The sequence below is a fragment of the Cololabis saira genome, chromosome 10, assembly GCF_033807715.1.
Source record: "Cololabis saira isolate AMF1-May2022 chromosome 10, fColSai1.1, whole genome shotgun sequence".
Classification (NCBI taxonomy): domain Eukaryota; kingdom Metazoa; phylum Chordata; class Actinopteri; order Beloniformes; family Belonidae; genus Cololabis; species Cololabis saira.
The window spans coordinates 27,907,907-27,924,013 of NC_084596.1; the positions used below are offsets into that span (position 1 = coordinate 27,907,907).

The 16,107-nt window shown below is 37.7% G+C and overlaps 1 protein-coding gene across 2 annotated transcripts; it reads right to left on the reverse strand.

Annotated features, from left to right (window-relative positions):
* Positions 1 to 1,928: 1,928 nt before the first annotated feature.
* On the reverse strand, positions 1,929 to 15,785 carry ripk1l (receptor (TNFRSF)-interacting serine-threonine kinase 1, like). Of its 2 annotated transcripts, none has more exons than XM_061732374.1 (11): positions 15,680 to 15,785; positions 15,156 to 15,309; positions 10,240 to 10,396; positions 9,978 to 10,115; positions 9,668 to 9,899; positions 9,381 to 9,530; positions 7,173 to 7,249; positions 6,978 to 7,062; positions 6,289 to 6,837; positions 6,041 to 6,190; positions 1,929 to 4,186 (listed from the first exon to the last, which is right to left on the reverse strand). In XM_061732374.1, the coding sequence occupies exons 2-11, from the start codon at positions 15,302 to 15,304 to the stop codon at positions 3,888 to 3,890; spliced, it is 1,986 nt and encodes a 661-aa protein (XP_061588358.1). In that variant the 5' UTR covers positions 15,305 to 15,309; positions 15,680 to 15,785; the 3' UTR covers positions 1,929 to 3,887. The 2 variants fall into 2 exon arrangements, with proteins under 2 accessions (XP_061588358.1, XP_061588359.1); XM_061732375.1 differs by having other exon boundaries at positions 15,156 to 15,306; positions 15,680 to 15,749.
* Between the last annotated feature and the right edge of the window lie 322 nt (positions 15,786 to 16,107).

Genomic DNA, 16,107 nt, shown 5'->3' on the forward strand with positions numbered 1-16,107 from the left:
TCCGTTAACTGAACAAATCTTAAATGGAAATTTTCAGTCTATGCTTTGAAATGATTCTCTTCCAGAACCTGTAGTTTTACATGTATTTCCTAATTCAACACAACTTTCACTACAAGAATGTGATATCTATAACACACACTCAACGTTACACTTATTTATTTAGTTGGATAGAAAAAGTGTGAATATCCAAAATAATTGGATATAGGCTTTTAGAGGTTAGAGTATTTTTTGGTTTCACTTGTATTTAGATTATTTATCATTTTACAAAACCGCTAAGGAATGATAACAAATACATTTACTGTAAATTTTTAAAAGTGTAGATATAATTACTTCCTGAATCCACTTTGTTTCGTTGTGCAAAGGGGCAAAGTTAGTTTTCTTGGGTTTTTATAGAAAAGGCCTCTCATTGGGTGTGTCAGTGTGTGACATTTCCCCCAGTTTGTGTTTCTGTTTTGCCCCGCCTGTCTTCCATCTGCCCTGATTGTTCACACCTGTGTCTCGTTACCCCCTTGTGTATATCTGGTCTTGTCTTCCCTTGCTCCTTGTGGTTCCGTACTGTTTGCTCCCTCCATGTTGTCCCATAGTTTTTCGATCCCTGTTTTTGTTTTTTGATCCTGCTAAGCAGCGCTTTGGTTTTTGGTTTCTGCAAAATAAACCCTGTTTTTGGAACTGCTGCATCTCGCTCTCCTGCATCTGGGTCCTCATCCAACCACTCCGTGACAGGGTGTTTATTACAGAAGCACAACAATCTGTACATGCAGACTGAGAGCCATTTGAACATAGTAGCTGTTATTCTTTACAATGCCTGTTCAAGCACGGTTTACCCTTGACGAATAAAAGTTTACAGTTCATGGTGCTTGTAAGTTACACATTGTACAATACACTGTTGAATAACATCAAGGCTTTGCATAATTCTAACTTTCTATTATGCAAACTATAAGTCATTATTACATGCTAACTGAAAAGGAAATCTTCTCGACTACTACTTATTTCACTGTACTGTAACAGAGAATGAGGAAAAACGAATCTTCAATCCTCTTGCAGAAAAGTTAAATTGTGAAGATTAATATAAATGTGTAAATTTATGTAAATCATAATTGCTTGTTTGCAACGTCTCAATTATTGAGGACTAAATCCATCTTTGAATGGTTCTAAGTTGTTTTAGTTTCCCCCCATGCACGACGTGTTAGAAGTGTTTTCCTTGTGTCAGTTGATACTGAGGATTTGAAGCTTTGTTTTAATCTAAATAAAATGCTGTCGTACAAAGATTGCTTTATTTTTGCATTGCCCTGTGTTTTTAAGGCCAACTTACTTGAATGAATACAAATACTTGATTATATTTAATTAATCAAGCCATTTAAACACCCTCCTTAAATCAGATAGAAACTAGATGCAATTATGGTTAAGAAAACAGAAATCTCACATTAATCCTTCATGGGATGTAAGGATTAATTTTCCACCGTTTATCTAACCCACTTTTAATCTCAGTTGATAAAATATGTCTGATCTGCAAAGTATAACCCCTATATGGATGTATTATAGTGAAAGTTCCAGTAAAATGTTATTTCAAACACGTATTTCAATATCAGAAAACACCAAACGTACCTTTCACCAATGTTACATTCTATATTCATTTGCGTTAACAAGTAAATGTTGTTTTCATGCAGAACCCCTGAAGTCTAGACTAGTTGTTTCATTCAGGCCCTAATTTTACTTGAATTAATCAATAAATAGTTTATAAAATATTTATTTAATTTATAAAATATTTTTAAATATGCAGTAAATTAGCCGCTAATTGCTAAATGCAGGAGATAACCAAGAAAAAATATAAGAAACGCTGAACAGGAAACAATATATAGTTATAATAATCAGTCGGTATGTGTAAAGAAAAAAATAGGTTTTAAATGGACACCTGAAACATTTGTTGTGAATTTTAAAACATAGGTACAGCATTTATTGTGAATATCAAAATTACTTTCCAGAAGGTCATAGTTACTGATGCTCCAAGTTTGAGGTGAAGAACACACATTTATCAGTCAAGTAGCATGTTGCTGCTCAATTTCTATAGTCTGAAAGGCACATGAACACACGTACATGACAAATTTTAGATGCTGAGAAAAAACAGCTAGTAATACAAAATACTTGATATTTTACAGAAAGAAAAATGTGTTTGACGATTTGGCATTGTTGCAGTAAGTTCTACAATGAATATTAGAACAAGCAACAGTCATTCATAAAACAAGAGAAACTATTCACATACAGATGTGGACAAATGAGTTTATACCCTCCTATTAAAGAAATAAAAGATCAACAAAAGTAATAATACATGATATTTTACTCAAAGTTGACACATTCACGTTCAATGATTTATATTTTTAAGAGTCAAAAGAATGAAACTAACCTTGACAAGTTATTTGGTACTCCCAGAAAAGATGAAAAGTGATTCTAGGTGAACTCCAAGGTGAAGGTATATCAGGCTCAGATCGCACAATCATTCAAGATATTTTAATCAACCATTGTGGGTTTTTCTTCTTTTTTTTCTCCAAAGGATGGATATTAACACATGTATCTGTACCTGATGGCCTCTTTTTTAAGATCACAAATTTAAAAAAATCAATACCTGACAAAGTTCTTATCAAAAATATAGTGCTTAGAACTATTGTCTATACACCCCCCCAAATACATATAAAAACACATATCAGAAAATAACTAAAAATGCTATGCTCTGAAGTCAATACAGTTCTAAGCACCAAGTAGCTATTGCGAGGACAGCTAGCCATTGGCTAAACCTTCTGTTAATTATAAAAAACCACACCCCCAAACAATTATATACATTTTTTGCTTTGTATAATTCTACCTGATGTAGTACAAAAAGTTCACCCCACGTACAGTGATGGATGTGAAATATAGCTATGAGGATCAAAATTGTTTTTTGAACCAGACAGTAAATTTGTTTCTGCTGCAAAGTTGGACATTTTAACGGACATTTCATTTTTCAGTTCAGTTTTGGAACCAGGCCCTAGTGGTCAGTCAAGGAACTGCTACTTTTCTTTGTTCCAAGTTGGCTTCCACGTAGGACCAAAACTGACATAAATAAAAATAAAAGCAGAAATATATATAGCTGTATTTTGTTTTTCACAAAGAAAAGTGCATTTTCGCAAAGAAATTTATAAATGTTGTTTTTTACATTCCCTCGTCTCCTCTTTTTACTTTACCTTATGCATTTCTGCCTCACTATCCAAATGAGGAGGGCTGCCCTTCTTGGTCCACCTTCTCTACTATTGGTCAATAAACAGGAAGGAGCAGGACATATATGTATATACATTTCTTTGCGAAAAACTAAATATATATATATTTCTGCTTTTATTTTTAATTATGTCAGTTTTGGTCCTCCATAGGCTTCAACCTGGAAGTTGAAATGTTGCTACTTGGTGTTTCGTTAATATTTTTTGAGCAATATATTAGTTTCGCAATAATTTTGGATTTGGCTCAAAGCATTTGTTGTGATGGTATGAAAAACTAATCATGCAGAGTATTATTAACATAACACAAATTACAACAATGATTCTTAAATGACAAGAATATAAAAATGTAACCCTGACCATGTCTTCTGCTGATCAAGAGCAGATTGGGAGAAAAAGTCCAGAAATCCTTTAAAAATACTATATAAGCTTTAAAAAAAAGAAAAGAAAAAAAAGAAATTGAATCAATCATGGTGCTCAGTTATTAAAAATCTTCTGACAATAATCACCATAATTATTAAGCACAAACAATATATTATTTCTAAAAACATATAAAAAACACAACCAACGGATAAAGGTCGCACAGCTGGATTTTCTATTTGATGGCTCAAACTGAATAAACCAAATCTGCAATACTGTAAAAGTTTATGTCTCCATGGTAGAAAAACTGCACGTGTCCAGTATTTTCTGGATGACTTCTACCTTAATGATTCCTTTCAGAGCTCGACAAAGCTTGCCGATTGTGCAGCCAATGAACCCCTCCTTCATTTTCCAGCGCTCCAACATCTGGTGCACTATCTCCGGCAGGCCATCGCGGCAGTAGTCGTGCTCTATGATTTCTATCTCCACATTGCTCAGACCCAGGTTTCGTGCACATATTTTCCAACTGGACCCAATATTTTCCCTCAGCAGGTCCAGGTGCTCCTCTTTGACGGCATGGTCCTCTGAAAACCGCAGACACCATCAATTAACAAGAAAGTAAGAGTTAAACGATGAAAAGTTGTTCCAACTGCATCTTTTGGGGCGAACGGGAAAATACAGATGCATTTAACTACTGGAAATATAGCTTTAAAGTCCCTGACTTCATTGAATAACTATGAAAGACCTGTCAGTAACTACAGAAGCTTTAAAAAAAATGATTAGTTTAATCTATCCTAACGTCATCATTAATCTAGATTGTTTGAGGGATTTTTATGAGCAAAATTAAGACATTTTTAAATGATCATTCCCTGTAGTTTTACACCTTAAGTGGTATTATGAATTGAAACACAATCTTGCAAGTGGCTTGACATTATTTCACTGATTTTTTAAAATTTTTTATCCAAATTTCTTTCCCATTTTTCCACCCAGTGGTCCCACCTAAGTCAGTCCTGGGCATTGCTCCCTCTACCAACCCCGGGAGGCCCTGCACTGAGCTCAAGTCTCATCCTTACCTGAGGAGTGAGCAGGCCGCTTCTTTTCACCAAAAAGGGTGGGGTTTCTCCGGCCGGACGTAGCGCGTGGAAGGATCACGTTATTCTGGCCGGATCCTCCCCACCCCATCTGGCGCCCCGGCTGGCCAGAGGAGGCATGTATAGCCCAGGACTCCTGCATGTTTTTGTGAGGGTAGCTCGCATTAGCTACCCAAGGGAACACGGGGAGAACATGCAAACTCCACACAGAAACACCTTTTCGGTGTGGGTGCTGAAGTCATGGGGGAACCCACAGCGTCCCCGGCGTTGTGAACCTTCTAATTTTGAGACGGCTGCACTACCAGCTGCGTCACCGTTCACCCGTTTATTATTCCACTGATTTAATCTCCAAATTAAACTGGGTCAGAGGATACAGGTAGATCCCTGTGGTACTCCTGAAGGTCTTTAGGTCCCAACAAGTCTCCTCTCCACCTCAAACTGTATCTGATAATATTACTGAAAAATAATCAGAGACTGAAGTTTTTAAACTTCTTGCCCTGTAATAGTCTTTTATTCAACTAATGTTAAGCCAATCATCTGTCCAGCAAAGGGAGGCCACCCCTGCCAGCTTGGTTTGTTCTTTATCCAGATGTTTATAACGCTCTGTACATCTTCAGTAGTATTTTTTAAAGCTGCTCTTGAGACCCAACTCTGGCGCTTGGCTTTCAACCCTGAGGAGCTGATTTTATTTTATATCTTGAATGTACTGTTTTTAACTTGTGTTTTTTGTGTATTTTATTTAGTTAATTATTTAGGTTGATTTATTTATTCATCATTATTCTAATAGTTTTATTCTGTTGTTCACTGCTTTAGTCAGTGGTTGCTGTTTTTAAAGTGCTTTTTAAATACAAGTTTAAATACGAGCAAAGATTCAGGTTTAGATGATCTTGACCTTTTTTTGTTTGTTAAATGAGACATTTTTTTGGCTTTGTGCAAAAAAAATACGTAAACATAAAAAAAGGATCTCCTCTCAACCATTTAAAAAAAAAGAAAAAAAAAATTGTACCAGAATCTTTTTTTCAACACACATAAAAGAGCATCACTGGTGCCTACAGCCACAATTTCAGTTCACTAATGATACTATCTCCCCTATCAAGAAAATTATTTTTTTCTATTTACATTATGTAGTAATACATTATTGCACTAAATTTCTTTTTTATTTTGACAGGCTTTTTAGTTCACTTCACACCAGCCTTGACAATTAATCAGTCAAACTAGGAGGTTTGCACGAGTTAGTTTAAAGCCTGGGTTAAGTCAAAATAACACAATTAATTGTTTGTTTCCTATACTGTAATGTTAATGTACTGATTGACATGTCAGTTTAAAGTATGAGATGTAATAATTTACCATATTTAAGGATGGCTTCTTGCATGGAGGAGACAGCTGCGCTGTTACCAGATGGACATAATGAGCCAGGACCCTTGTCATAACCTATTATGCTCATTTTGTTGTTGCTACCGATCTGGATCCCGCTGGCATTCTGAATGTAAAGAGACCCTGGAGTGAGTAGAACAAGAGGTATTGCATATATCAGTCAAAAGTAAGAGAAGAAACATCTTCAGAAAATTATTTACAAGAGATATGCGTCTATGTACCTGTGTCCTGGGTTGAGCAAGAAGGAGCAAAAAGACCCCCAGTATTTAAGTCCGGGCCAAGGGTATCAGGGACTGGGCAAGACTGTTGGCGGTATATCTGGGACTGCGGCTGTTGCTGGTTAAACTGAGGAAATGAAGGGGCGCTGACAGACGTAGCCAAATAGGACGGAGTGGGTGTTACTAGCCCAGGGTTGGGCCAATACGAAGGCTCCCCCTGGCTGATGGGCTGCACTGGCTCAGCTTTATCCCAGATTTGGACAGAGGACCTGTCTTGTGCTGGCTGCCTTATTGGCAGGAAAGGATTTGAGGTGCTGGTATGATACACGCTGGCCACGTCAGGCGGGATTTCACGATTATAACTGCCATGTTTGTGGTACTGAAGCTCCCGATCCAGTTTGTCCTGCACACTTGAGTGGTTATTATGTGCCCTGGCGTCTGTCTGAACACAATCTCTAGATGTATCATGCTGGATGTCATGCAGGTCCTCGATACTGGCTTCAACTGGCATAGGGACACCTCTATCTGAACTCAGCAAAGGAGCGGGACAATCTATAAGATTGAGAAAGATTCAATAAATACAAGCAGCTCAAGTCTTCTCAACAATATTCACATTTTCTGGCTTCAAAATTATAAAATTATTTGATTATAAAAACCTATACACAGGGGAGTGTATTGGGGTTATTACCCACCATGCTCACTTGCCAAAAAACATTCATTGGTCACTGACAATGATTTCATCTTCTCAATGAGTTCATCTGGGCCTTCATAGTGGCTCTGAAATGAATACCAATGAGTGAAAATTGTTATTAAAAATGTATTTCTTAGTATCAAAGCAGATTATTTCATAAAAATATGACATCAAAGCCTCAAGAAAACATATTCACCCTGAGAGCACATAAATCTTTTTCTACACATGGATCAAGCTTCTCCCGGTAGAAGGGAAGAAAGCAGCTGTAAGCTTCTGCAAGAAAAGACAAAAAGGAGGTAAAAGATGAGGAGGCGACCCATATTATGAACTGCTATCATCACATTCTTGGTCTTGAAATTCAAAGAGGAAAGTTATCACATTTCACTTTGGTTCGAAAGAGACGAAGCCTAATGAGTCACAGCAAAACTAACAAATTACTGTCTTGTAAAAGAAAACAAAACATGAATAGAAGCTTATAGCTTTATAGTATAGTCATGTTCCAGAGTTAAAACAACCGCAGGTCTGTTATTAGATGGTAATGAGCGTATTTTTGACTAAAGCAACCGTAAAACAGAATGTGTGCTCAGCAAAATGACAACTAATGTTAGAATTTAGGACAATGGAGCTACATGAAAATAAACTGCTATTTTAAACCTCTGACTAGACTCAAAAGTGTCCTTCCCTTAAGTGAAATTGTGGATACACCGAGGTGTCTGGCCTCTGTTTTCCTGGAAATGGATCAGTATTTGGATATTTATGACATAATAGGCAAGCGTTAGAAGCAGAGGCTGTGAACTTTCCTCCTTATGTGTCTACTCATCAGTACATGACTTATATGGAGTTATTCCATAATAGCAGCGACTGGATGAAGACGCCTATACAAACTATCCATTCTATTCAATTTCAATTCAATTCACTTGACCTGTATAGCATTAATTCATTACAAAGTAATTTTAAGGCATTTTACACATAACACAGTTTACAAATCTATTGCACTCAAATCCAAATTATATTCAAATTCATTGTAATTCATCCATCATCCAATTCATTCCATGAGTCCAAAATTCAAATTTCATGTAACGTCAGTTCATAAAAAACAAACTAGCTAAGAAACCATGCTGACTGAATCTTTGTTTCCGTCTAGTCCCTCAGCCTGAGCAAGTAGGTGACTGAGGAGGCAAAGACAACAGGGTTGTCTTAGGGTTACAATAACAAAGGACCCCCAGCACATGTATCCACATGTCATCTATGAAATTATCCTGAACAAAGCTCTGTCATAAAAGAAAAAAAAGAAAACTTTAGCACCTAATCTTAAAAGGTAGAGACAGTGTCTGCATCCTGAACACTAACTGGGAGCTGGATCCACAAGAGAGGAGCCTGCTAACTGAAGCCTCGGCCTCTCATTCTCCTTTTAAAACCACAACTAACCCTGCAGTTTGATAGCAAATTGCTCTACTGGGATGGTATGGAACTATAAGTATGTTAAGATGAAAGGGAGCTTACTTCTTTATGGTTTTACATGTGAGGAGAAGAATTTCAATTCCATTCTGAAATCAACAGGAAGACAATGAAAGGCAGCTAAGATTGGAGAAATAGATCTCCTCTGCTACTCCTCGTTACCATAACCTTTTGGATCAGCTGGAGGCTGTTCAGGGTTATTTTAGGTCATCCTACTAACAATGAATTGCAGTAGTCTAATCTTGAAGTAATGAATGCATAGGCGGGTTATTCTGCATCTCTCTGAGAAATAATCTTCCTTATTTGCTTTTACAATATTATAAAGGTGGGAAAAAATGGTTTGATTTAAAATAACCTCAGTTTGTCTGAAAGGACTCTGACTCTGACTCAGCTATTGCTTAAATGGAATGACATGTTTGAATCTTGTTAGAGGCTGAAAATAACAAATAGCCATTTAAAAGCTCCTTTTCCCCAAGTGCTGCATTAACTGCTATGTTGCTGCAAAACACGTATTCTGTTTTCATTCACCTTCATGTCATTTTGAGAATTGCTTAAAGTATTAAAATGTGCAAAGTCTGTACAACATTGTAACAACACCATACTTATATTAATCTTATGATAGTGGATGTAAATTAGTTACAAAGTACTCAAAATATAATAACAATAATAATAATCAATTTTTTTATATAGCACTTTTAAAAGATCTCAAAGATACAATATAAAAATAAAAAAAACAATATAATAATAATATAATATAATAATATAATGTAAACAAAATAATACAAATTGAAAAATACATCAAGCTGTGCGTTAAAAGATAATAAATTAGTGGTGTTGTTTTTTACATCTGGTTCTGTAAGCTCTTTTGAAGACGGTCTTCATCACAAGACTGCTGCTTCATAATCTGAGCCATTTTGTTGAATATATGCACACAAAGATGGCACACCTTTAAATGACGGGCGTCGTTCAGGATTTTGGTCCCAGCATCTCTTCATGAGTTGAATTATCTCCATGGGCGTATCTTCTGGAATGAGGTCCTCTTCTGGTCGGTCACCATTGCGAACACACTGGCTCATTTGGTCTTCACTCCTGGCATCTGGACAAAGAGATGGTTGGTTGGAGGTTCTGCAGAAGTGCAATGATAACTCACCATTTGAATGCATTTCTTGTGAAAGGACTGTTTTTTTTTTTGTTGCTTTAGGACTTATTGCATGCTCAGTCATCCCAGCTCACTTGCATAGGGTTCCTGCCCCGTGAGGATGACCCAAACCACGATTGCAAAGCTGTACACATCGGACTTCTCGGTGGAGGGTGCATGTATACTCTCCAGGTGCTCCGGGGCCATGTAGCTCAGTGTGCCAGCACCCCTCGCCCCGGCTGTTTGCCCCCCGCGACTCTTCCTCCGAGACTCTTGTCTTGTGAGTTTGCTCCATGTCTTGCAGGTGGCCAGGCCAAGGTCTGCAATCTAGACACCATAGAGGAAAATGATAAGTGCATGATGTTCAAACCATAAATGGATCATTAGTCTTCACATTTCATGTACCTTGATGTGAAAATCCTTATCCACTAAAATGTTTTCTGGTTTGATGTCCTTGTGTACGACATGCCTCTCTGTGAGGTACACCATTCCTTCTAAAATCTCTAAGATGATTCTTCCCTTGATGGAAATTGGCACGCTTACCTAGGAGCAAGCAGTACATAATGTAAGTTATATATCTCCATACAGATACAAATACCAGAGCAGATGTAAGACATGAGTAAATGTCTCCCTTTTCAGTACGGGTGGAGACTGTGGACCTACTGACCCTCTCCAACATCAACAGCAGGTTTCCTCTGGGAAGAAGTTCCATGACCAGAGAGCAGTCTCTGTCCTCCATAATCACACCCAGCAACTTGACAACGCGCTCGTGGTTCAGACTTGCCATGATGTTCCCCTCTTCCAGGAGCGACTTTTTACTATCTCTGCAGAGAGGCAGGTGACAAAACATTAGTGATGTTGAATTTTCTGAAGTGGACAGAAAGGTCTTAAATATACTATGATGACTTCTTGGTTAATTTCCTCCAAAGAGAATCTTGAATAGCTCTTAAACAAAAATGACATACTTCAAGAAATATATATTTTTGAAAACACCATGTCATCTTGCATTCTGTACCGTTTTAACTACTTGGAAATCCAACTGAATCTTTGGGAACTTGCTGATTATGTAAATACTCCTAAACGTTTATTATGGCATGAAAATAGCGAACAGGTGGATTGACTGTAGAATTTAATTATTTTTTGTGTACCGCTTCATGACCTTGGAGTTATTCTTCTTTGCATTAAAGTCCTTTGGAGATTACGTTTAACGAAAAATATGTTCGTTTTTTCTCCCCTTAACTTAAGTTATTTGAGACTCAACCTTTCAGGGGATCCTTGTAACATTATGCCTCCTTGGCAGTGTTAGGGAAGTAAATTACACATCACCTATTAACCTATGCAAAATATAGTATTTAATGCACTATTACTACTTACATGGTTTGTGAACTAAAGCAACAGCAAAGTAAAGCCATCTATTTTCCAGATAAGAGTGCGTGGATATATACTAATGTTAGAAGTTGAGCATTTTGATGTTGACATAAACAAGTTTAACACTGGGCAGTAATGTTGCAGCCCTTGACTGGTTTTAGAAGGAAAGTATTTCAGAATTCAAGCAGTGACAGCTATTATTGATTGATAATGTTGGCCCACATTGGAGTGGTCAACCGCTCGAAGGTATTTCAGACTCAGGTTATCTATTTACACCTTGCAGTGTTCTGACTGGAAAAGCATCTTTTTATTTTGATGCTTATATCACTGATTCCTTTCCTTGTCTCATCTCCTCAAAGCTTTAGCCCTTCCTACTTGTGACCTGAGCAAAGAGACATGGGTATAGTCGCAATCTGTATATACACTTCATTTTTATTCATCTGCAATACTGTGTCAGGCACATATGTTGCAGATGCTGAAAACACTTTTAAAGGCTATATCTGTGCCTCCTTACTCAAAGCCCCTCTAGCATGCCTCTTTTGCCCTCACTCCTCTCGATGCATTTTAGAAAAGACATCATACAGATGTTTTACTGCAACTGGGTCAGGAGTCACAGACTTGCAGAAGCAGAGAGAACAGGGATACACGAAAATAGAGAAATGAGAGTTTGCTGCAATACAAACAGACAAAGAAGATCATTCCTGCCAAAAGCTATAACATACACACTAAAAAAAATTAAATACTGGGTTCCTACAGCTGGATCATAGGTTGGGCTGGTTTTGATCCAGCTCATTGAGTTAAAGAGGCCTAATTATTTACAATTTTTAACTAGTTTTTTAACAAAGCCCAGACCTGATCAGAGCTGTCTCGACTTCTGCCACGTGTAATAACGGTGTAACAAGAAATGTTAGGTTGATGAAACAAAACATGCTGTCGTGATGTGTTCCTTACATCTTCTTTTTCACACACTGTTCTGTTCTTCTGCTGTGTATTCTATGTATCCACCAACCCGTAATCTGAGTTATTTTTCTTAAGCTTGTCTTTGAACCAATTTCTTGACTAGAACACTCAACAGATTTTCTGGGTCGAGCCCAAAACCCATTCAAAAGCAACTTGCCATGGGTTCTGCAGGGGTCACCACAGGAGTCATGTGCCCTTCCTGACACAATCCTCCCGATCCAGAGCCGCCGCAAGGGGTGTGCAAACCGTGCGACCGCACGGGGCCTCGCGCCTCAAGGGGCCTTGCGCTGTGGGCCGTTTTTTTTTTTTTTTTTTTTTTTTCAAAAAACAATTTTTTTCACATTTTTTTTTTCGTTTTTTTTTCGTTTTTTCCCTTATAAATATCAACAGTCACGTTCCATTACAGACCTAAATTTGTACTAATCTGTGCATATCAATAAATATATGTGCAATGATGCGCGTGTCTGTTGTTCAATACAACTGATCAGACCAAGCGCAGACACAAGCTGCTCTGATCCAGACGGGTGGAGTTGGAACAAACTGTCACACAATGTCAAGAAAACGAGACAGAATCAGGAAATTTCCATCAGGGGATGAAAAAAGAAAAAAAAAGAAAGAAAATGGAAGAGTTTAATGCCTCTCTGAAAGGCTTGTTTGATAAATTTGTTACAAAAATCACAGATCCACCCGGGTCTCAAACAGCCGTGGGGCCCCGCGTCGAGGCAAGAGATGATGATGAGGCAGGGGAAGGTATCCAGTATTTTGCTAATTGGAGAGTTAAAATTGCGCATATAGACACCCGATCCGACCCGAAAAACCCAAAAAATTTTGCGCGCTCGCACAGGGCCTCGCAAATCTCCCAGACGGCTCTGTCCCGATCAGTCCTGGTTTGGCTCTGGTACTGCGGGCAATGTGGGCAACCCGTGGCTCATCGACATGTGGCACGGCAGGGGATAGAACCAACAACCCTCCAGTTGGAGGGCAACCAACTCCACCCACTAAGCCATCTTAAAACAACCCATGGCTGGGTCAGATCATATTTGACCCAACACTAGAGATGGAAATTTGGATTATTTCAACCAAGCAGTTTACAGACTAATTGACATCATACAAATATGTAATTTCCCTCTTGGGGATTAATAAAGTATAATGTAAATTAATTGAATAGAACCAAACTTAAAATAACAAAAACAGTGTGAAAAAAATGAATGGAGAAGCAGCTTGTAAGCCATCCTTCCGTTGATGGTGCTGCACTCAAATTAGTACTTTTGATAACTTGTTTTACTTGGATATATACTATAAAAGGCATGGAAAAGGAAGCAAATCAACAGAAGAAATACTTAATATTTAATATTTAACATACTTTTCAACTCAACTCAACTTCCTTTTATTGCCACACGGCTAGGCCGGTGGAATTACTTTCACGTGCAGGTGGTAGCTGCAACACACCACAGCAGTACAAAAAGACAGAACGTTTTCCAAAGGAATAAGACAGAGTAATAATAACGGCCGAGAAAGAAAGAGTCATATCTTTTGTTCCTTTTACCCAGTGACTTAAAAATAATCCTCCTCTGGGAGCGGAGGCAGATAGTTAACAGGGTGTGAGGGGTCCTCAATTATTTTAGTTGCCCGTGTGATGGTGTGGTGTTTGTAAAGGGAGTCCAGTGTGGGGAGTTCATGTTTAGTGATTTTTGAAGCCATTTTAATTATCCTGTCCAGTCTGTGTAGTGTATGTTTGGTTGTATTGCTGTACCATATGGTGATTGATAAACACAGAATATTTTGAATTATAGCAGTGTAGAATTGTACCATTAAATTCTTCCTGATTCTGTATTTTCTTAGTTGTCTGAGGTGAAATAGTCTCTGGTTTGCTATTTTGAGAAGATGAGTGGTGTGGTGGTCCCAGTTCAGTCTATTGTTGATGTGTGTGCCGAGGAATTTGAATCTCTTATAGCTGTAGTTGGTGACTGTAAAATGTATTTCCCTGTTTCTTCTGCTGCAATCGTAGATAATCCATCATCAGAAACATTGATTAGGAAAAACTTTGTCAGGCCTACATCTAGGGTTACCACCTTTCAGAAATAGAAATAAGGGACGCCCTGATTTCAGCAGCACAGGAGCCAAAAAAAAGCCCCCAAACTTCTAAACTGCATAAAAATGTGTTTATTTTATATGAAAAAACAAAATGCTTTGATTTAAAGTTTAAAGTGCTTTAATAGCATTGAACTTTCATGACTGTACAGACAGCCAACCATATAGCAACTGAAATAGCCTCCTATGCTACGTATGTCCACATCAGCCCAGATGTATAATATAGCCTACAGGTGAAGAATATGGTGTAAAAGTTAATTTATTTCAATAATTCAACTAAAATATGGTGTAAAAGTTAATTTATTTCAATAATTCAACTAGAATATGGTGTAAAGGTTAATTTATTTCAATAATTCAACTAGAATATGATGTAAAAGTTCATTTATTTCAATAATTCAACTTAAAAGGTGAAACTAATATATTACCTAGTCTTATTACATGCAAGATATGTTAAACCTTTATTTGTTATAATTTTGATGATGGAGTTGTTTATTAATTTCATAAAATATTCTCTAATTTATTTTTTATTTGGAGTTTTCATAAACTGTGAGCCATAATCACCAAAATTATAACAAATAAAGGCTTGAAATATCTCACTTTGCATGTAGTGGGAAATAATATATTTGTTTCACCTAAGTTGAATTTACTACGAATGAAGTTTTGCAATATATTCAAATTTTCCAACCTTCACCTGTATATTATGACATCAATAAATAAGAGCATAATATGTGTATCTTTATTGGTTCAATACCGAACGCAACTTTTAATTCCCATTACGGAACAATTCCGTATTTCAAGGGACGGGTGGCAAGCCTACCTACATCCGCATTTCAGATGGAGTAACTTCTCTCTCCAAGTTAAAAGGAAGTCACTATAGGCTGATTTATGGTTCTGCGTTACACCAACGCAGAGCCTACGCCGTAGGCTCTGCGTCGATTTAACGCAGAACCATAATTCAGGCTTAAAGAGACAACTTTCTATGAAATTTCACAAGACACAATAAAAATGTCGGTATACCCAATTGAAAAAAAAAAAAAAAACACAACCCTGTAAGTGTTTTTTGTTTCTACAAAGAGTCACATGACACATGATTCTGGTTGTAAGAGAGAAAGAGAGGGGAATCCCCGGAACAGTCCCTCCCGACGGAACAAACACAACACTTACTCGCTCCTGAGAGGACCTGTATACAGAGTCTTCATCACCACCTGGCCGAGGGTCGCATGGTAGCACAAGTAAACTTCTCCAAATCCTCCAGAGTCCAGCGGCTCCTTCTTTATGAGATCTGCCGATCTCATGTGGAAAGAGCTGGCCATCCCTGCTAGAGGGGACAAAACAGGAGAAGTAGAGCTAAAATACAGCCACAACAAAGAGAGTAATCCTGACACAGTGTAAAAAAAAAATAAAAAAGTGTAGGCCTACACGGGGCGTAAAGGGCGTAAACTTGGGCACCTGAGCGTAAAAGTGTTAAATCGACGCAGAACCTACGGCGTAGGGTACGCGGCGACGCGCACCGTACTCTGCCATGGTGTAACGCGGAACCATAAATCAGCCTTAAGCTAACACAAGCAACTCTGATCAGTTTCAGCAGTGAAATGAGAAATAATGTTCATAATTTTAGGTGACTCGTTACCAGAACACAATTATAAACATTCTACTACTAATCTACTAATATCAAAGGGACCTGTTACCATAGGGTTCTTTAAAAATCCTCGTAAAACCACTTTCTTTCAACTTCCTGTGTTTCCTCAGTGTCCAAAAGTGAAAGAAGTCTTTAAAGTAAAGTAAAGGCTTACTAGTCGATAACGGAATGAAGAGGAAATCTAAACAGGACGGCTAGTAGATTCAGATTTAAGCGCTCAAATACGGCTTAAAAGGACATACAAAACAAACATCAATGCAGGATATTCAAAGTATTCACATAAAAATATGACCCAAAACAGCCTTTTCATCTAAGGTCTCTCAATGCAAGTTTTATATTTTAATTTTTCATATTAAAATGATTCATGCAGCTGCGACTGCATCCCTGACTGAGGCAATGCTGCCACCTACCGGTAAAAGAATCAGAATCAGGTTTATTTGGCCAAATCAGGTCAAACAAGACAGGGGATTTGACTCT

Excerpts from the sequence above, each read along its gene's own strand:
- ripk1l (XM_061732374.1), bottom strand. The coding sequence starts at position 15,304 with ATGGCCAGCTCTTTCCACATGAGATCGGCAGATCTCATAAAGAAGGAG. Across the intron at positions 7,250-9,380 it reads ACGACGCCCGTCATTTAAAG|AAGCTTACAGCTGCTTTCTT; the intron begins GTGTGCCATCTT and ends CTTTTCTTGCAG. Across the intron at positions 4,187-6,040 it reads AGAAGCCATCCTTAAATATG|AGGACCATGCCGTCAAAGAG; the intron begins GTAAATTATTAC and ends TGCGGTTTTCAG.